The sequence below is a fragment of the Fomitiporia mediterranea genome (assembly GCF_000271605.1).
Source record: "Fomitiporia mediterranea MF3/22 unplaced genomic scaffold FOMMEscaffold_13, whole genome shotgun sequence".
NCBI classification, from domain to species: Eukaryota; Fungi; Basidiomycota; class Agaricomycetes; order Hymenochaetales; family Hymenochaetaceae; genus Fomitiporia; species Fomitiporia mediterranea.
Genome location: NW_006760398.1, coordinates 1,482,320 through 1,502,919, shown reverse-complemented (window position 1 = coordinate 1,502,919; position 20,600 = coordinate 1,482,320). Strand labels below are relative to the sequence as shown.

The window sequence follows — 20,600 nt, the reverse complement described above, 5'->3', positions numbered from 1 at the left end:
GACCCGCGAGCTAATCCAAGGATTGTTCTAGAGACGAAATGATTAGAATTCTAGAGGAGCGGATCTTTGCAGAAGATATCGCGACCAAGCTTTCTGTCTTAGTTGATGACAAGCCTGGTAAGGCAATTGTGATCAGAATAAATTGCCCCCACAATTCACCGTCTCATTCAGAAAGGTGATTGCCTTGTGCTTTGTTTACTTGTATCAAATAGCCCATCTCAATTGTTTTGCGTGTTGCGAGTTGCGAGGAAGCTCGGCTTACAGAACACCCTAAAAGAGGTGATGCCGAGCTTCCTCGCAACTGCAAAGAATTGATATGATCGACTTGCGCGGAGCTTGTCGATCATTTAAATCGCAGCACCTCAAAGTGGTGGAGGTGTTCTTGTTCTAAGTATAGCCTATACATGCGTTTTCATTCCTGCTTGCATACATCTTTAGGCCATGCGCATCTCGCGCGACAAGTTGTCTGAATTAGGATGGACCTGGAATGGGTGTAAATTCAATCACGAACCTCTTCCGAAAGGGGGCAATAGAACCTGATTACTTACTCGGAAATTCGGAACTCGGGCTGGAACAGGCTTGAGAGGAGCTTTTATCTAGAAATGACAGGGCTTTGCCCCACCTAGACAGAAAATAACTGTCCAAAGTGACGAACTTGTGCGTCGAATCCTCGTATTGCGCATTTCGATGTTCTTTCAACAAATCGCATGGCGAGACCCCAAACGTGATGAAGGAGTGCATGTTCTAAGCATAGGCAATGCACGCGTATTCAGAGCGCCTCCATCACGCTTCTTCCGGACAATATAAACGCGTTATTCGGATGAGTGCAGCTCCTCAGATCGTCAGGACCTGAAAATAAAGCTCATGGCGTGAAACGAGGCGGACCGCGTGATGGAAGGGTGACGCCAAGGGTTCTAAGGAACAAAGGGATGCAATCGCGGCATTCTAGACGCAATGGAGGATCCCGAGATAGAATACTTGATGATGGAAATGAGAGAAGGGTGGATAAGCCGACTAGAGCTAGGAGCCATGAGGCTAAAGGACGGCGAGGGGGTGCCATTGTGTGTAAGCCGAACCTTTGTATTTCGGCGAGCCTTGAGGCACCATCGTGCAGCACATAAAGGAGAGTAGAGGATGAACGAAAAATGCAGGCTTTACACAACCTCGCCTCGCTCGCTACAGCTAAGCACTCTGTGCTACAATTTTTCTGGTTGCAAATTGGAAAAGATCCCTGTCGTCAACGAGTTACGACGTAACGTCTGGGAGCAGAGCAGCTTACGTCATCAATAGGACGCGCGACTCGGCACGATGCCCGTGCTCACTCTGTCCACTTGGAATTTGAGCTCGGTCACTCTTGCCAGCAACAAGTCCCACTGCAACAAGCTACGGCGCAAGCGTCGTCCAGCGCCGCTGCCATTGCCCTTTGATATGGCCACAGTCGCCAATGGCATTCATGACGACATAGACATCGCCCCATCAGTGTCAACACCAGTAACCGCGGCGAGTACCATAGTCAGCAGTTCTCCAACTCTCCACGAAAAGGTCATGTCAGAACCCCGCGAACGTGATACGGACAAAGACGATGCGCAGGCGCAGGTCATTACAAGCCTCCGAGCACAGGTCACCGACCTCATCATTCAAGTTTCCCAGCTAAATGGGAAACTCGTCAAATCATACGATCGTGTCTCTGACCTCGAGGATGAACTCCATGTCGCTTCGTCTAGTGCACGTGCTGCTTCTCTCAAAATATCCAGCCTTGAAATCGAGCGTGCTCAACATCTTGCTGCCCTGAATACCGGGCTTTATGTTGAGAAAGCACACGTCACCTCTGAGCTTACCCGTCTCATGGAACGTGCAACTGCGGAAGCTGCAGCTCGTGGCCAGGCAGAATCCGCCCGACAAAATATCGAACAAGAACTCGATGATCTGAGTGCGAGTCTCTTTGACCAAGCGAATACCATGGTTGCGGAAGCACGCTTCGAACGCTCTATGAGTGAGCGTAAGGTCACGGAGGCGGAGATGGCACTCAAGAGCGCGGAAGAAGCCGTTGCTGTTATGCAATCCCAGATGCAAACTCTGCGCGAAGAGAAGGACCGGACTTCTGACGAGATATCGAGACTCAGGACCCTTATGGAAAAGGGAAAGTTCGTTGAGCGTACGCCAATCCTCGCGGCGACGTCTGTCAAACTTCTTTCCTTGCATGCTCCTTATCAGGAGTTTGTGCAATTCATTATCCATTTACGGTCTATTCGGCATTCGACTGTAAACCCTCCGCATATATCAACATTGTTGCCGTTACCTTTCCTTGCACGGATACAAACGGAGGATTCGTGAGTTACTACGTTTTATCAAAATGAAGTGTGTATGCTGAAGTACATCCACAGAGACCCGACCGTTCGACTAGATTTCGCGCCGTCGCTGAATTGGCTTTCACGTCGCTCAGTGCTTTCCGCTATCCACAGCGGGCAGCTCACCATTGAACCTATGTCCATCAATGGTCTTCTAACTGAGTCCACATCGGGCATACAATCAATGATTGCTGGCTCTCAATCCGGCATCTCTTGTGCATTGTGTGGGATGCACATCTTTCCGCCGAAGTCCGCTGACGGTGGAATGCCACCCCCACCGACTCATCCACTCTCCTTGACCCGAAACAGCTCTTCAAATATCTGGTCCTCAACGCTTTTCAAAAATCCCTTGTCCAGTGCTGCTCCTTCCCCTCCATTGACTCCGCCACGAGATGCATCTACTCCCTCCACCCCGACGCATGCGAGTTCAATGACAGTTTATGTCTTCCGCCTGTCGCAAACGCAAACAGCTCAGCATCCCCCCTCTAGCTATGGCCAATCTCAACACAGCCAGACACAGCGACCAACAAGTTATCCGCTCTGTAATTCCGGATGGTGCTTGGCACGCCTTAGGACGACATGTTCCCTGTGGGCATTCATCCGCGCTGGCGTTGTTGACCGCGTTTGGGAGGAAGAATTAGCACACCATGCGCCTCCGTCACTATCTTCCGCTAGTGTTTATTCTGTAAACAGCGTCGCCAACAATTCCAGTACACCGACTTTGGCTGGACCCGCTCCACCGCAAAAGGAGGCTGCACCGCCTCTTCCTCCTCGTCGTCGATCAAAGGTGACCAGTAGCGTGGGTGCGTTGTGGGGTATGGCGAGCGGTGCTTTGCGAGGTTCTACTCCCAATCAGAGCCAGCCTTCGTCGCCTGCTCAGGACAACAAGGAGAAGGAAGAGTCTGTTGAGAATGTACTGAAGAACGTTACAGGACAGACAAGGCCAACGCCGGAACCCCTTAAGGTGACGGTCCCACCTCCTTTGCCACGTCGTAGTCTTGGGCGGCGAACGACAGGAAGCGAGGACACGAGCCATGAAAAGGTTGGAGGAGACGCAGCCAAGAAGGAAGAAGAAAATAATGCTAATTCGACCGAGGAGTCGAACAAAGATTACTCTCTTACGCAAAATGCAACGAAATCTGAAACACCGCGCTCAAGGTCAACGAGTCCCGGCCCTAGACCGACGCTAGGCGCGAGTCAACTCGCTCATGCAAATAGTCAAGCTTCTTCGATTCCGAGCATGGCAGGCGAGGAGTTCAGCACGCCCGTCGAAGAGATTGGTTTTTTACCTGCCTCTTTCTCGGCTGCAGCAGAAGCAAAGTCTGACACTGCGACAGACGTTCATGCTCGCCCGTCGACACCGCATTCACCCCGTCACTCACCGCGCTCGAAAGCGCGAAACTCCATGTCACCTCCTCCACGTTCGCCTTCACCGCATCCGAAACGCTTGAGTTCTCCGCCTCCACCGCGTTCACCTCGTTCAGTACCTCTTCCGGACTCTCGGCCCGGTACACCAGCAACGCCGATTAGGACTCACGCAAGGCACATGTCTGGAGGTGTGCCTATCTCTCCGTTGAATGTTCACGCGGATGGAAGTAGACCACCTTCGCGAGCTGCATCTCCCGCACCTCTTGGAGGAGCTCCTCCTGTCCCGCGAAGAGCAGCTGCACGTAGGGCATGTCCGCCCCCGCCAAGTGGGCAGACTGTTCCTCCTTCCTCATCCGGCTCAGCTGATGAGAAGGATGCTTCAGCAAGTGCTTCACCCGCCGATGACCAAAATAGAAATGGACACAAAGATACAGTCACTGAAGGTCCGAAGGTAGAGGAGTCAACCAAAACTAGAGTCAGCGTAGACGCTTCACGTCCTCCCATCCCACCACGTCGCGCAGATCATACATCACACGGATCGGTTTCTGACTTTGGTGACAAGCATGATGATGGGCGCATGGAGGCTACACAAGATCGCCCGCGTCGTGAAACGCCCGAGAAGAAGAACATGGTCAATGGGAAACAGGAGAAAAGAGCAAGTGAGGAAGATCCATCGAAGAATTTTGTTGGTGAAGCAACTTGGGAGGAGCGTACGTGGAAGGAGATTGTACGTCTGCGCGAGGACATGTTTTGGGCTCGTATTGGTGCGGTTCGCGAGTGATTATTTGTCTATCTGTGACTGGTTTGTCCTGTTCACGTCTTGCAGTTTGCAAGCAGTTGTTTGTCACAACGTTTTCCATGCTCACGTTCCCTAAAATATACCATGCTTGCTTCACTTGTAGTGTTTCAGTTTGTCAACCGTTTGACCATAGTTTGTAATTTTTCTTTCTCTCATTGCTCATCCGAGCATATTAGCATTATCGACTGAATCATTCTTGCATTTTTTCTCTGCGATAGTATACCCCTTCAAATTTTTCTTATTGTCTTCCTTCCCACCAACTTCTCTTAATGCTTGTGTTTCGTACTGGACATTTAGTTGCTGGAGACCTAGGATACAATTATTCGCCACATACATCGGACTGCGCTACCTAAGCCCGTTTTTCGTTATATGATACCTTCAAATTTTCAGAATTGGCGTCTTCCTGATTTGTTAACGTTATGAGACTTATATTAGTTTAATATTTAATTTCCCTCATAGTATCGAACCGGTGTCATAACTTCAGCGTTGGCTGATGAAATGCTTATGCGTCCCATCTTCAGAAGATTTTTCTGCCCTCAACCCCCACGTTCTATCCCGGATACGAGCTACCGTACCGGGTCCCAGCACAGATAGCGTTCGTCGTGTCTGAGTCAGTTTGATTTGCTTACCATGGTATTGGACGTTTGTCCATGTCTTATAGGTAGGCTTTTACAGCTCAAGTGTTTTGGGACCAAAGAGTAATTGCAAAGATGATTTCAGAATTTTCAAAATTTCAGACCTATGGCCTAGAAGGCACAACCAGACTCTAGAGCAGAAGATAAGTCCAATTTTATATATTTATATATATGCTTAATTGAACCTATTGAAAAGCGTGGCTGTAATTCAAAGTCCACATGGCAAACTCAGTACCAAGTGGGCCAAAATCGAGATCTCATATGCACTGTCTATTTGCACGCAGAGTCGCAGATACTGAGCAAAGTATATACAATCAGGGAAAAAAGACGACCTCGATATGTCTCATCATGATTCATGCTATGACTCCCATCATTCATAGTTGTGCTGCACTTGAACTTCATACTGAAAGCTATCCGAATCCTTTGGAGGATAACCAGTAGACTTTCACCTGAAATGTCATTCTGATCGTTCCGATTCTTTGGGTGGTCTTGCTTCTTCCCTACCTGGGAACTAGATTTAAACGGCACGGACGAGCGGAAGACCTCGACAAGGCCATTGAACTTACATCATGCTGTCTTGGACCAGTTCATGGATGAATCATGAATGGTAGTAGTCAACTTGCGTCCAACGTGCAACGGGGTAGCAATCATTTGACAAGATGTTCGAATTGAAGAGGTAGCTGTCTAATGAGCAAGAGAAGATTATCAAAGGAATACGACAAATTCCCCGCGTTTGAGAGCTTTCTTACAGCTATGCCGTCTAAGACACTGCAGCAAGCAGCTTCAGAGACTCCAGTCATTGTGATCAACCACTGCGAATTTTGATGCGATACACTCACCCCCCTCCCGGAAGGACGTACCTGTTGTCCATACCCCGTAGATATGGAGTTCTAAGACTACAGCGATAGCATCGAGCAGGACACACTGTGTGATCATTGATGTGTGAGGCTTGCCGACCCAACTTTCACAGAGTTTGATGATAGTTGAACCCATACACAAAGGTGCAGTATGTATGGAATCCAGAGAAACTACGTGTTGTGCACACTATTTTTAGTTCAAGCATATCGTCGTGATTAATTTCTTTCACAATTAGAAGGGCATCTCGTCTTACATAATCACAGTCTCGGATTAAGTAATATTGTGGCTGCACTGACAAAATTCTGTTTCAATCTCAATCTGGCCTGGTGGTCAGCCACCCAAACGCACTTTGGCGACGAGTGCTGTTGTGAGTTGCATCTTTACACATTGTCCTTGCTAAACCTGAACACGGGATATGGAACAACACCGGCTCATTCCGCTTGGCCGAGTAGAAGAAATAGCCCAGGAAACAGTGAATTTGTCAAACGCGCTCAACAATCTTAGTCAAGAATTTGCCGGCATAGCTCACGACGGGATGGCTGATATCGATGATATCTACGAGTAAGCCATTCTGTTTGCATCCGCCTTCCGTTTCTAATCAAACTATCAGATTCAAGTTGTATCAGGCACGAGAGCAAAATAAGCGTGCAATTCATTGGGGAGGAGACCTTGACGAGAGACCGAATTTGGCTCGTCTACCGTGTCAAGGCCTACAGCAGTTGCCAGGAAATGTACCATTTCCGCACACTGCCGATGAATTTTTTAATTTAACGAGTGAGCATCATATTTCTCATTTCGCATGCTGAGCAATGGCTCAAATTCTTTCAAGTGGCACAATACGGAGCTCTTCTACAGGCATACGGACAACCGGACAACGGACATCGTACCGATTTGATGATCCGCCTCCTATTTTACATTACGGGTCTTTAGCAGATGAGGCAAGGTCTTAATCTTATGTTCAGTGGTTATCCCTGTTTTGTGTCCCTTTTCGGTCCGAATTGTGACTTGGTTCCGGACTGCAGTCAGTAATTCTTGTAGTATCCTACTGTCATCCGTATATCACAGATTGTTGTTACGCAGCCAATAAGCTATGGTGGATTGTAGCTCGTCACCACACCTACAGGCTGTTAAACGCGGACAATATAAAGAGACAGCCTATATAATACGACGCGTATTTTCAGAACTTGAGGCGTATACAGTACAGTAAGTAGTACGGCCTGTTTACGGTACAGGCTGTATACATCTTATACGAATACAGCATATTGGTCATATTTTTCAGACATCTTAAGCAGATTGTTTAGATATATTTAAGTTAAAGTTAACTATTAGAGGTACAAGCATATTAAAGAATAGATATAATACCTGGAGGTAATGAAATAGCTTGGGTCTTTTCTATGACTTGATTGATATGTCTTCGATTGGACACGGATCAAAAGATAACATTCATCCCGTAATCAGCCTTGTCAGCTACCCACAAGCAGTGCCTCCTATACAGCAGACGCTGAGAAGCCAATTGAGTTCTGCAAAGAGCGTGATCGTTCTGATTCATTGAGTAGCCCTGCGTCTTTCCTGAGAACTGGATTTAAGCAGCACGGACGAGCGGAGGATTTCGACAAGACCATTGAACTTCATTGGGCCGTCCTGAAACATTGCCTTGTGTCGCTTGGGGCACTTATCAACGTGCAGTCAGGTGGACATGGAGGGGAACCAAGGGGGGAACCAGCAGTTCTTGTCATCGGGGATAGTCCACTTCAGTAAGCTAGAAGGGAAATTTTCAACATCTGGAATTATGGCATAAACACGAAGCTTCTCGTCAGCAAGACGAACTATGATGTAGTAATAAAGGCACTTCGGAAAGCAACCTGGGTCCATTTCGTTTGTCACAGAAACTTAAATTCAAAGGCTTTCAATTCTTCATTTAAAACGACATGCCACAGACTGACTTTACTCAACGGTATTTAAGGCGATGTTTTAAATGCAGAGTTCACATTTCTTTCCGCTTGCCATACTGCCAAATAATATCATGATGGAGCGTGCGTCGTACGATGAAGTCCTTCACCTGGCCGCGGGGATGTAGTTCTCCGGAGTTTGGAGCGTGATCGGTTCGACGTGAGAGCTACATGACATGGATGGGCCTTTTTCTACTAGGTCTATCTATGAATACATATGGGTGGTCGAGACTCTAGAGGCGAGGCATAAGCGGGCGGCTGCTGGACTTTGCAAAGCGGCCGTCGAGCTGAAAGTACAGCCTGACATTCGAACTGAAAGATGGGTCGATTTGATCCACAAAGGCGCTTGATGTTTTATTGTAATGTAGATGTCATGGTGACAGATCTTAAAAGGGTATCATTTATTTAATTTTGTTATTTTAGGATCATGTGGCAAACGCGATTCACGTGCCGCTGCGCTTCATTGAAATTATTCTCGAGTTTGCTCTGATTCTTCTGAACCGTTCAGTCCTCATAGCATCGACCTCAAGTGTCCACCCGTATTACATTTTGAAGCGTCTCCATAACGGACAAAAGTGCTCTGTAATCAGCAGGATTCGGAAATAACAGAATCACTCCAGATCAGCTCTCATCTACAACGCGACAGGACCGCGATGGCACCCCCTCTATTCACTCTCACGTCCTTGTTTCCTGCCAACCCGAATACCGATCGAGGCGCATCAACAAAGCTTCACATCAGCAAGGATAATAAGCTAATATATGCTAATGGGAGAACCGTGATTGTACGTCTTTCTCCTGCGTTCCTGCGCATATACTCTGATTGTGAAGGGTTACTGGATTTTGTGTGTAAAGATTCGTGATCTTAAGGTATGAGAATACACTAGATGACTTGGGATATGGTATGAATACTGGGTACCTAGAATCCATCGGCTGCAAAAGCGTATTCCGGTCACTCTCGGAATGTTACTGTCGCAAGATTCTCTCCCTCTGGGTATTACTGCGCCTCTGCAGATACGGCTGGTACAGGTGCGCAGCACTTCCTTTTCACCTACGATTAAACAATAGGGCAAATATATGTATTTAAACTCCGAAACCGAATAGTTAGAGTATGGGACACACTAGGGGAAGAAAATATCCTAAAACGTGAAGTACCCGCTATTAGTGGAAAGGTGTAAGTCACTTTCTAGTGGAGCTTCTGAGTTGGTAATGTGAACTTGTTTCTCCAGGAATGATCTGGCTTGGGATGGAGACAGCCAACGCATTATTGCTGTTGGAGATGGCAGGGAAACGTATGCGTTGAATCTTTTAAGTAACGCTGCTCTTTGATTGAACATATTTTAGCTTTGGTAAAGCTTTCATGGTCGAGACGGGATCTTCTACTGGAGAGATCGCTGGACATACGAAGGTGATACTACATCCAGTTTCTGTTTGACTTTATCTTCTTATTTATCTATTTATTATTATTATTCCCAGGTGATCAACGCCGTATCCATCCGACATCAACGACCGTTCCGCGCAGTTACTGCATCCGATGATTGTACTATTGTCTTTCATACAGGTAGGAGATCCGTCCAGTACCTTCGTTCTTGCAATCTAAACTTCTTATCGGCAGGCGTCCCATTCAAGTACGAAAAAGTGAGCAGTTATATGGTCATATTTTTTGTAAAGATTGAATTATAAACAAAATCATAGACCATAAAGACACATACAAAATTCGTACAGGACGTCAGATACTCGGCAAATGGAGACCACTTTGCTAGCGTTGGTTCCGATAGTAAAGTTTTCTTGTATGAGGGGAAGACTGGAGAACCGCTTGGGGAGTGTAGTGGAGAAGTGCATAAGGGTAGCATTGTAAGCTGTACAGACTATGATCGTTAACTGTCACTGGCTGATGATGGTTACAGATGGCAGCGAGTTGGAGTCCTGATAGCAAGAATCTTGCTACGTCTTCCTTGGATGGAACCGTCAAATTGTGTAAGCTGGCCTGAATGCTTCAATATGTAAAACTTCCCGACTACAAAACGATTTTCAGGGGATGTCGAGAGAAAGTTAACGGTTCAAACATGGACAGTCGGTACAGGCGTGCAAAATCAGCAAGTCGGGAATGCATGGGGTCCTGAAGGGGACATAGTATCACTCTCCATGTCAGGCATTGTCAACGTCTTTGACCAGCGAAAGGGCGATGGACCTGCCCATTTGCTCATCGTTCGTGCAACACACACAGCTTTATTGAAACAGGGACTGTTCTAATGATTGTGGCAACATTAGGGCCCACAAAAAACCATTACAGCTGCGACGCTCACAGCGTCCGGAACATTTATTGCCGGCACGGCGGATGGTAGACTCCTTTCATACGATATTGCAAACGGTGATGCTCAAGTTGTATCCGGTACTGGTCACTTGAGTCTCGTGACCAGCATTGTTAGCGCTGGAGAGAACACGTACAGTGTCGGAATCGACAATGCACTGAAGGAAATCAGCCCAGATGCGAAGAGCATGACGTATGTTGAATATCCCGCCAAACCTGACTATATGCGCTCATTATTGTTTTGCTTATTCAAGCGAAGCTTCAACGAATTTGCAATCACAAGCAAAAGCTCTGGCGTTATCGGATGAAGGGACGACGTTTGTCTCCGAAGCGGATAAAATTGAAGGATTCCGGTCCAACCAGCGTGTTGCACAGCTTCCCGTGAAATACCAGGCGAATGGTATTGCAAGCACCGGAAAACTCGTTGCGGTCGGAGGAGGGGTAGGTCCACGTCATGGGCCGCGCTCAGAAGATCATACAAGAAGATTTAACTGATTGGGTTTTGAATAGGACAACAAAATCCATCTCTATTCATGGAACGGGAAAGAGTTGAAAGAAGACGGTGTCCTCGAGACTCCGCGCGGACCTGCTCTCACATTGGCGTTCTCGCCCGATGGGAAGCTTCTAGTGTCCGGAGACGTAGGTCGATCTTCTTTGTGTGCTACGATTCATATACTAATGAGAAACTGTAGGCAACTGGAAAGATCATTTTGTTTGACGTCACAGAAAAGAAGGCAAGTTCTTCTCGACAATTACTTCCGAGAATACAGCATATTGATCGATACATGCGTACATAACTCAAAGGCCATCGAATCTCGATGGACAAATCACGCTTCGCGCGTCAACTCGCTCGTTTGGGCACCTACGGGGACGCACATTGCCTCAGGCTCGCTCGACACGCACGTTTTCGTCTGGTCTGTTGCCAATCCGTTGACGAACGTGCCGATTCGGCACGCAGGACCTGGTGGCGTCAATGCCGTGGCATGGCTTGAAGCTTCCAAGGATAAGGGCAAATTAGCTACCGCGGGTGCCGATGGCTGCGTGCGCATATGGGAGGTGATACTGCAGGCATGAAAGTTGACAAGGATGACGTTCTTGAGTTTGATCGATATACGTGTACGTAGACGGCCGCCGCCACGAAGTAGGAAAGCTTAGGGTAAGGGCATGGAAGAAAGAGAATACGAAAGTTTAGCTGAAAATGAGGACATTGAACACAATGTATAGTACGTGTAATAGTGGGTTTATGTAAGTTCCGGCTCAGAACTCCCTAGCGAGAAGAACCGATCGGCCACATGAATTGAGTGATAATTCAAATCTGGTTCCTTTGAGCGTCCAAAATTACCGCCCGAACGTGCGCTGAGTAGACTATTTGATCCAGGGTGTGAACCTAATCGCAATTTGTGATTGCGCAAAACGAAACGCTGTATGTGTTCTGAGATTTGCTCGAGGTTACCATTTCAATCACACATGCTCGGAGTATCCGAGCGCCATGACTGTTATGGAACTGGAACTGGATACCTAGTCCTTGTAATTTTGTAAGAACTTGTAAGAATGAAACTGCTTAGGATGCTTAACCCTTGCGGTGACCATCAGCTTAGCTTTGCACTCATCTAAGGTAAAATCAGCCGAGCAATGCCTGGCATGCACTGCATGTGCATGCCAGAGAGTCTGAGAGAGAACTTCAAAACTTCGGCGGTCCGTGTAATTTCCTATCATGAGGATTTTGCCGCACATCTTGGAAGCAATCGCAGTGCAAATTTCAGGGCGGGCACGGGGTTTTGTTCACTTGATCTGAAGATAGAACGGCCACTTCTCTGAGATCTCCACAAAACTGCCCACGGAAAAAGAGAGGGGTGTGTAGGTCGGAGGTCGATCAGCACCGCGATTGGAGGGGCTACTCGGAGACGCCTCGCCGCCAGTGAGATATCGAAGCCCCAGTCCTGAGCACGATGCGAGTAATCCTTTCCGCTGGTGAACTTAGGTACTTGAATCTTGTGGAAAGCAAAATCAGCGGCCAGCCTCGATATTATGCCGAATCATTGCCGATACCTTTTCTTCATCGCTTTCTTCCTGTAACGTTGGAGATGTATCTTCTGGCACAGCAAATGCCCAAGATGAAACAAATGAATCAGATACTCGTTTTTATAGCAGTGTAGCAGATCACGGAAGCAGTGCAAAGTATCGAAAATCAAAATAAGCGAACCTGTGTGTATGCACGTGTGACAATTACGTTTGGTCACGTAACGTCAGATATCCTTCGCTTAAATACGCGCTCGCCGCTCACGTCGTGTTCACCATCCATCATTATTATCATCTCCGTCTCTCTTTCACGAACAAGGTGAGTCCTTTCATCATCCTTTATGCTCAGGTCCGTAGTATGTAGAGCTGACAGTGCGGTAGAATCAATCACGATGTGCGGAATCTTTGCCTACGCTAATTATTTGGTCGAGAAGGTATGCCACGCGTACTGCTACCCAACGTTCGAGACCAACTGACAATCTCGTGCACCTCAACAGGACCGCAAATGCATTTGCGAGACTCTTTGCAATGGTCTCTCTCGTCTCGAATATCGAGGCTACGATTCCGCTGGCATAGGTATTGATGGCGACAAGCCCACTGAAACGCTCCTTTTCAAGGAGGTCGGTAAAGTTGCGGGTCTGCGCAAGCGCATTGCAGAAGCCAAGATGGACACGGCCAAGACTTTCGTGTCCCAAGTCTCCATAGCTCACACTCGCTGGGCAACGCACGGTGTTCCATCTGTCATCAACTGCCACCCTCTCCGTTCAGATCCCAGTGCCGAGTTCACACTCGTCCACAATGGTATCGTCACTAACTGTGCTGAGCTCCGTCTCGTCCTCCAAAAGCGTGGGTATAAGTTCGAGAGTGAAACGGATACGGAAGCCGTTGCGATTCTGACGAAGTACATCTATGACTCGCAACCGGATAGACGCATTAGCTTCACCGACCTTGTCAAGACCGTCTTGAAGGAGCTCGAGGGTTCCTTCGCGTTCGTTTTCAAGTCGATCCACTATCCCAATGAGCTTGTCACTGCTCGCCGTGGTTCTCCCCTTTTGATCGGTGTGAAGACCGAGAAAAAGTTGAAGGTGGACTTCGTTGATGTGGAATTCTCCGGTGATCCATCAGATGTGAAGCCCGACCTGAGTGAGCCATATCATACCAAGTGCATCTATCATCCATATTAATTATTTCCCAGTTGCGCCCACTTCGCCTACGAAACTTCTTGCTCCACCGTCTAACTCCCATATCTTCCGGTCTCAATCACGTGCTTTCATGTCGGAGGATGGACTTCCTCAACCGATCGAGTTTTTCATCGCATCCGATGCGTCTGCGATTGTTGAGCACACTAAGCGCGTCCTTTATCTTGAGGATGATGACATTGCGCACATTGCGTCTGGTGAGCTGCACATCCACCGTCTCCGTCGTCGTGACGATGGTTCGCAGTCGCCTTCGCAGGCTGCGTCCACTCGTTCGATCGAGACACTCGAGATCGAGATTGCGGAGATTATGAAGGGCAAGTTTGACCACTTTATGCAAAAGGAAATCTACGAACAGCCTGAATCTGTCGTGAACACTATGCGTGGACGCGTCAACTTCGATAATCATAAAATCACTCTTGGCGGCTTGCGTCAATACCTTCCTATCATCCGTCGTGGCAGACGTATCGTGTTCATTGCATGCGGAACGAGTTATCACTCGTGCCTTGCGACACGTGCCATTTTTGAAGAACTCACTGAGATTCCGGTCTCCGTGGAGCTTGCATCGGATTTCTTGGACCGTAAGACCCCGATTTTCCGTGACGATGTCTGCGTTTTCCTCAGCCAGAGTGGAGAGACCGCAGATACAATCCTTTCACTCCGCTACTGCCTTGAACGTGGTGCGCTTTGCATTGGTGTAGTGAATACTGTCGGTTCTACGATTTCTCGGGAAACGCACTGTGGGGTACACATCAACGCCGGGCCGGAAATCGGTGTTGCTTCAACGAAGGTGAGGGTTGTTTCTATCTGTCTCGATACACGTCATTAACGAACGATGCTTTCCGACAGGCATACACTTCACAGTACATTGTCTTGTTGATGATGGCTATCCAACTCTCGGAAGACCGTCTGTCACTTACTGAGCGTCGTAAACAGATCATCGACGGCTTGCATGCACTTCCGGGCCAGATTAAGAGCGTGCTCGAAAGCGACAAGACACTTCAGCAACTTGCGACTAGTCAACTTGCAAACTCGCGGTCGCTGCTCATTCTCGGCCGTGGACTTCAATATGCCACATGTCTTGAAGGTGCTCTCAAGATCAAGGAAATCAGTTACATGCACTCCGAAGGCATTCTTGCTGGAGAGCTTAAGCATGGACCTCTTGCGCTCATCGACGAGAACATGCCAGTGATCATCATCATGACGCGTGACTCCCTTTACCCGAAAGTGAAGAACGCTTTCGCACAAATTACCGCACGCAAGGCTCAGCCGATTATTATTTGCAATGAGGACGACACGACCATGCCCAAAGATGCAAAGACGATCCGCGTACCTGAGACCGCCGATTGTCTGCAGGGTATTCTCAACATTATCCCGCTTCAGTTGCTCAGCTACCACCTTGCCATCAAGAATGGATTTGATGTTGACTTCCCAAGGAACTTGTATGTGTCATTGCGTCGTATCATAATTATTATAGCGTTGCTTACTGTGGATTTACAGGGCGAAATCCGTCACGACTGAATAAACGGCGGGATGTAAAACCCAAAATAGGGACGACACGTCGCGGATTCTTTCGAACTCGTGAACAATCCTGTACCTTTTTTGTTCCGGACACTCGGTTTACCTTTCTCGTACCCCAGACTTCCTCAAATCCTTCCTCAACTCCCCCCTATTGCAGTTCCGAATAATGAACGCTTTGAACAAAACTGCGTGTATGACCTCGGGTTCCATGGGCCCGTGAACGGACCTTATTCTCTCGCTCGTAGTGTAGCTCTTGATCGTCTATAGGTGGCGAGAATACCTGTATAATGATAGCATAGAAATCAAAATGACACATCGTTGAACGACTAAAAATGCAAATTATTCTTATGTTTTTTCATCAGGGCGAGAAAGGAAGGAAGAACGATGGTTCGCACAGCAAACTGAGCAATCGACAATTTCCACTCCACATCGAGTCCACGAGTCAGTTCGCACTACTCCCAGTTAGTAGTGTTATGGTCCTGGTGTTGAGAACAACACCGACTTCCAGTGTTCTATGACAAACCAGTGCCATCACACATGCTCACCAGGGGTCGATAGCCGCCCTCGCAATTACACAAATTAGGCTGCAAGGCTTGCACCTGGCAATTGTGAAGAGAACAAACTGGATGTTTCTTTCGCATGGCCCTTGAAGATATTAATAAATGACCAGTGCACCTGTGGTGAACTGTTGAACTGGTGCCATACTGTGTATGGTAGAGCTAGCACCCATACTTAAGGCGAAGATGATGTTGTAGATAGGAAGGTTGCCCTTAGCCCCCTTCCACTATCATGTGCAACACCAAACACTACTCAGTGGAGGGTTCGCTTGCTGTTTGCTCTATTTTACCTTGTCTGATCTTTCAGTCTAGTTAGGCGAATCACAGGCCTTCAGCACAGGTCATGGCCACCAGGTTTGTATGTGAAGGTGAAATTAGGTAAAGTCACAGTAGTGGGGAAGACCAGGCTGATCTGAGAAGATGAACCGCCTGCATCAAATGCCACCTTTACGTTGTGAGAGAAGCCAACCCTACTGCTTCATATTTTCTCAACACTTTGACAGTTTGTCTGATGACGAATCAGATACTCTCAATGTATATATCACAGAGGAACGAAAGCATCGTATGTATAAGTGTGAAGTGCACAATCTCCAGATTGGATGTGCCAGCATTTCGATCAAGGAGTTACTAGGAAGATGCATTACTGGGGAAGGTAAGTATGTGTTAATTGCCATAATTAAACTATTCGCGGGCTCACAGTCAGATATAGCCGACTTAGAGCTCGTCGCTTCGTCTGGCGGTCTGTGTATAACAACTATTCCTATTGGTACAATTTGCCTGTACCTAAAGGACGTTGATATCGAGGATCGTGTCGGTATTGATGTGGAGGCGGCAAGACAGAACATCAACCAAATTGAGCGGTCTGCAAATGCTGCTGATTCTACCGCAAATACCATTGCATCTCTTGTCCGCAAGTTAGATGAGGTTGTTAAAGCTGTTGATGACATAAGTTCCAAGGTGAGAGGCGCTCAGTATGGAAATTTGCTGAATCTAGACAAACGGCAATTGCCAGGTGCACCCGTTCCCGAATCTGGCATGGCAAGCAACATCAGTCTGTACAAGGTCGGCATATTTGTGTCTTTCTTTACAAAGTTCCAAAGCAGCTCATGTTTTAGTGTGCATAGGTCGTGTCAAGCCAACTTAAAACGGATAAGAAACTAGTTGACCTTGTCGACCTGATGCAACAAGCATTTGGCTTTGCGAGCGATGCAAAAACACTGGTAAATAAGGCTGAGACGCTCCAGGATACAATATCTGAGCTCCTGAAGCTGACTATTGAATTCTGCACGTTTGTGAAAGAGTATACCTCGGGTGGCTTTATAAGTATGCTCATAGATCTGCTCTATTTCTGGTTAAACTAATCTCTCTCTCTCTCTTTTAGAGCGAGCCCTGAAAATAAACAGTGGACCGGGGATAGATAACTACAAGGAACGTTTGCTTTTCCTCAAAAATTCATTAGACTCGGGTGTTGCCCTCCATGGAACCCTTGTCGTGTCTCGTGCGTTTGTTAAAGTCGACATCATCGGTACGTTCACGTATTCCCACCGTTGATCTTGACTAATGCACGGACATAGAACTGCGACAGCGGCTTCAATTACTTGAAATGTTGCTAGAGCCAATCAAATCAGACACGTCCAGTCGTGCTCGCTGCCTCCCGAATACCCGCATGGAGTATCTGAGAAAATCGAGGAATGGCTATTCTCACCACCCAAGGAAAATATTCTTTGGCTCAACGGTATCGCCGGGTCTGGAAAGAGCACCATTGCTGCTTCTATCACGGACCTCTGTGATGATAAATCCCGACTCGCAGCATTTGTTTTCTTCGAACGAGGGAAAAACGAACATCATTCCGTAATCCGGACGATTGCATACCAGCTAGCAGCATTCGAGCCACTCCTTGCAAAAAATATAATAGCCGCAGCTGAGGGGCTCAGAAACATAACCGGATCTTTACCTCAAAGGCAGTTCGAGAAACTCCTTTTGGAGCCGCTCAAGTCATCGATTGGCGCCGTCAAAGGCCCGATAATAATTATTCTCGATGCACTGGACGAGTGTGGCACTACTGAACAACGGCGGGAGATCCTCGAGTTACTTAAAATCGAGTTTCAGAAGCTTCCTCTAGAATTCCGCTTCTTCATTACGAGTCGACCAGAAAACGACATTGTCAGGTCGCTTTCGTTCCAAACACACATACACGAAATTAGGCTTAAGCCTAGTTCGATGGAAAGCCGTAATGATGTACGGGCTTACATCGATGACGCGATGCGTAAGGCAATTACGGACCCCGTACCAGACGGACTCGAATTGGATAGCATGATGAAAATCCTTAGTACCGCTGCGGATGGACTTTTCATCTGGGCATCGACTGCAGTCAAAATGGTCGCAAGTAGTGGTGACCAGGTGGAGAAGCTTGAAGAACTCGTTACGAGCGTCCGGTCGCTCAATGGTCTGGACAACTTGTATTCTTCCGTACTCGAACAATCAGGGATCTCATGGAAGGAAGAAAAATCTCGGGAGCGCTTCCAGAAGATCTTGGGGCTGATTATTTTCAGCAAGGAACCCCTTTGTGATAGCGATATCGACAATATCTTGGGCCTTGGAACCGGAAAATCGAGCCTCATACTTCACAAAAACTGCAGTCTGTTCTATCATTTGACTCAGGGATGCCAATTCGCCTTCACCATGCATCATTTGCAGATTACCTTCTGTCATCAAAATCCTCGGACGAACAGCCGTGGTTTGTTGATACTGAAACCCAGAAACGACTTATAGTTACACAGTGCTTTGGCGTCATGGAACATATGCTACGTTTTAACATATGCGATCTCGAAACATCGCTTATCTATAATGATGACGTTCCCGACCTCGAAGACCGAATTGCAAGGAATATACCAACACACCTTTCATATACCTGCCGGTTCTGGGCCGAGCACCTTCGTGATGTACCATACTCTCCGGACTTGGGAGGGAAAATTGAGGGCTTTCGCGTACAAATATCTTCCGTACTGGTTTGAGGTGCTCAGTCTGACTAAGAACATCAATAACGTTGCGGGTAGAGCACTTATGGTTGCTGTTTCGTGGTTAGGGGTGAGTGTTTATGATATTCGTCTTACTAGTATATGGTGTTAATATTATCGATAGTCGAATGAATCTGAGACTTCAGAATTTCTGAAGGATGCCTATCGGCTAGCCAACATCTTTGCCCTGCCGACCTCACAAAGTGCACCTCATATCTACCTTTCGATGCTCTCCCTCTTAAAAGACGAATCGGCAGTGTCTAAACACTACTCGGAGACACATCCTACAGTTATTACGTGTCGATTAGGAACGAAACCTCGAACTTCGTGCATTAAGATGTTAGATGACCATGAGAGAGCCGTAAACTCAGTCGCATTCTCGCCCGACGGGAGACGAGTTGTATCTGCCTCCAATGATCGCACTATTCGAATTTGGGATGCCGAAACCTGGCAGGTCGTTGCGAGTCCATTTGAAGGGCACAAGGGTAGGGTCCAATCGGTCGCATTCTCGCCCGATGGGAAGCGTGTCGTCTCCGGTTCTTATGACAAGACAGTCTGTGTTTGGAATACCGAAAGCGGAGAGGTCGTCTGGGGTCTGTATGAAGTCCACGATGGAGCGGTGAGCTCAGTTGCATTCTCGCCCGATGGGAAGCGCATCATCTCTGGTTCTTATGACAAGTCAGTCTGTGTTTGGAATGCTGAAAGTGGAGAGGTCGTCTGGGGTCCGTATGTATTCCACAATGAAGCGGTGAACTCAGTGGCATTCTCACCTAATGGGACGCTCATCGTCTCTGGTTCTTATGACGATGAGATTTGTATTTGGGATGCTGAGGATGGTGCACACTTATACACGTCTGCAGAGTATGACGGAGCAGTCTACTCGGTTGCATTCTCACCAGACAGCAAGCGTATCGTTTCCGGTCACAGCATGGGTAAAATTCGGGTTCAGGATACTGAAACCGGGAAGATTATTATGGCCATGTCTGAAGATCACATCGAATCGTTGACCTCGGTGGTATACTCCCCTGACGGGAAGAGCATTGTCTCTGGCTCGAAAGATTGCAAGGTTTGTGTTTGGGATGCAGAAACCGGAGAGGCCACTGCAGGCCCGTTTGAAGGCCACAGTGGATGGGTCTATTCAGTTGCGCTTTCACCCGACGGGAAGCACGTCGTCTCTGGTTCTGGTGATGGCACAATTCGAGTTTGGGATATTGAAGTTGGAGAGATTGCAAGTAGTCTGTTTGAAGTGTATGGCGAAGAGATCATCTCAGTTGCATTCTCACTCAGTAGGACACGTATTGTCTCTGGTTCTGGTGATGGAACAATTCAGGTTCGGGATGCCGAAGCTAGGCGTGTCGTTGCCGGCCCATTTAGACGACACGAAATGCGGATCACCTCCGTCGCATTCTCTCCCAATGACAAACTCGTTGTATCTGGCTCTGATGATGGCGAGATTTGCGTTTGGGACGTTGATGCTGGACATCTAATCATGGACCCGTTAGGAGGGTACAATGGTGAACGGGTGTTACATTCAGTCACATTTTCAAGCAATAGGGAGCACATCATCTCTGACTCATGTGATGGCTTGATACAAGTTTGGGACCTTCAAGGTGGAGAGGCCATAACCAGCTGGTCCGAACAGTTCGACGACTGTGTCCATTCGGCTGCATTCTTGCCTGACAGGAAGAATATTGTCTTTGGTTACAAAGATGGCACAATTTGAGTCGCGTCTTTTCCGCACCCGGACCCTGACTCCCACGCCTAATTAGGGATGACCCTGAGTTATATAATAATGTACCTAGTTATATAATAAACTACTTAATTATATAACAATGTGATGAATTATATAATGTGTCTGTGGATCATTACTGAGTATAAGTCGTCGTAAAAACATATTAAGTCAATAGTACACATAATAATAACAGTTTTAATTGTATATATTGTAATCCAATTGATGTTAACTGATATATAGTACAAAATAATAGATGAAGTATCCTATATTTTCACTAATACAACGAAAATGAG

At 47.3% G+C, this 20,600-nt stretch overlaps 5 protein-coding genes across 5 annotated transcripts in view; all 5 read left to right on the top strand.

Annotated features, from left to right (window-relative positions):
- The first annotated feature begins 1,170 nt into the window (after window positions 1–1,170).
- FOMMEDRAFT_23207 (uncharacterized protein) lies at window positions 1,171–4,955 on the top strand. Its single transcript, XM_007270315.1, has 2 exons — window positions 1,171–2,330; window positions 2,385–4,955. Exons 1-2 carry the CDS (start codon window positions 1,309–1,311, stop codon window positions 4,495–4,497), a joined length of 3,135 nt encoding a protein of 1,044 aa, XP_007270377.1. The 5' UTR covers window positions 1,171–1,308; the 3' UTR covers window positions 4,498–4,955.
- A 1,396-nt stretch (window positions 4,956–6,351) lies between these two features.
- Window positions 6,352–7,155, top strand: FOMMEDRAFT_23206 (uncharacterized protein). The gene is made up of 3 exons (XM_007270314.1): window positions 6,352–6,569; window positions 6,619–6,782; window positions 6,838–7,155. The coding sequence occupies exons 1-3, from the start codon at window positions 6,424–6,426 to the stop codon at window positions 6,936–6,938; spliced, it is 411 nt and encodes a 136-aa protein (XP_007270376.1). The 5' UTR covers window positions 6,352–6,423; the 3' UTR covers window positions 6,939–7,155.
- A 1,324-nt stretch (window positions 7,156–8,479) lies between these two features.
- FOMMEDRAFT_128427 (WD40 repeat-like protein) lies at window positions 8,480–11,575 on the top strand. Its single transcript, XM_007270547.1, has 16 exons — window positions 8,480–8,739; window positions 8,810–8,824; window positions 8,878–8,983; window positions 9,059–9,128; window positions 9,184–9,246; window positions 9,299–9,362; window positions 9,431–9,515; window positions 9,570–9,592; window positions 9,650–9,808; window positions 9,862–9,931; window positions 9,990–10,162; window positions 10,226–10,458; window positions 10,520–10,706; window positions 10,776–10,904; window positions 10,958–10,999; window positions 11,070–11,575. Exons 1-16 carry the CDS (start codon window positions 8,611–8,613, stop codon window positions 11,337–11,339), a joined length of 1,818 nt encoding a protein of 605 aa, XP_007270609.1. The 5' UTR covers window positions 8,480–8,610; the 3' UTR covers window positions 11,340–11,575.
- Window positions 11,576–12,561: 986 nt separating this feature from the next.
- Window positions 12,562–15,313, top strand: FOMMEDRAFT_128423 (L-glutamine D-fructose 6-phosphate amidotansferase). The gene is made up of 6 exons (XM_007270546.1): window positions 12,562–12,603; window positions 12,666–12,718; window positions 12,782–13,427; window positions 13,480–14,270; window positions 14,330–14,922; window positions 14,981–15,313. Exons 2-6 carry the CDS (start codon window positions 12,677–12,679, stop codon window positions 15,003–15,005), a joined length of 2,097 nt encoding a protein of 698 aa, XP_007270608.1. The 5' UTR covers window positions 12,562–12,603; window positions 12,666–12,676; the 3' UTR covers window positions 15,006–15,313.
- A 3,734-nt stretch (window positions 15,314–19,047) lies between these two features.
- The window catches only part of FOMMEDRAFT_32949 (WD40 repeat-like protein), a gene marked incomplete at both ends in the record, with an annotated part of 5,198 nt that continues 3,645 nt past the window's right edge, over window positions 19,048–20,600 (top strand). The window contains one exon of the mRNA XM_007270339.1: window positions 19,048–19,172. Coding sequence (XP_007270401.1) covers window positions 19,048–19,172 — 125 coding nt within the window. The remainder of the gene's footprint in view (window positions 19,173–20,600) is intronic.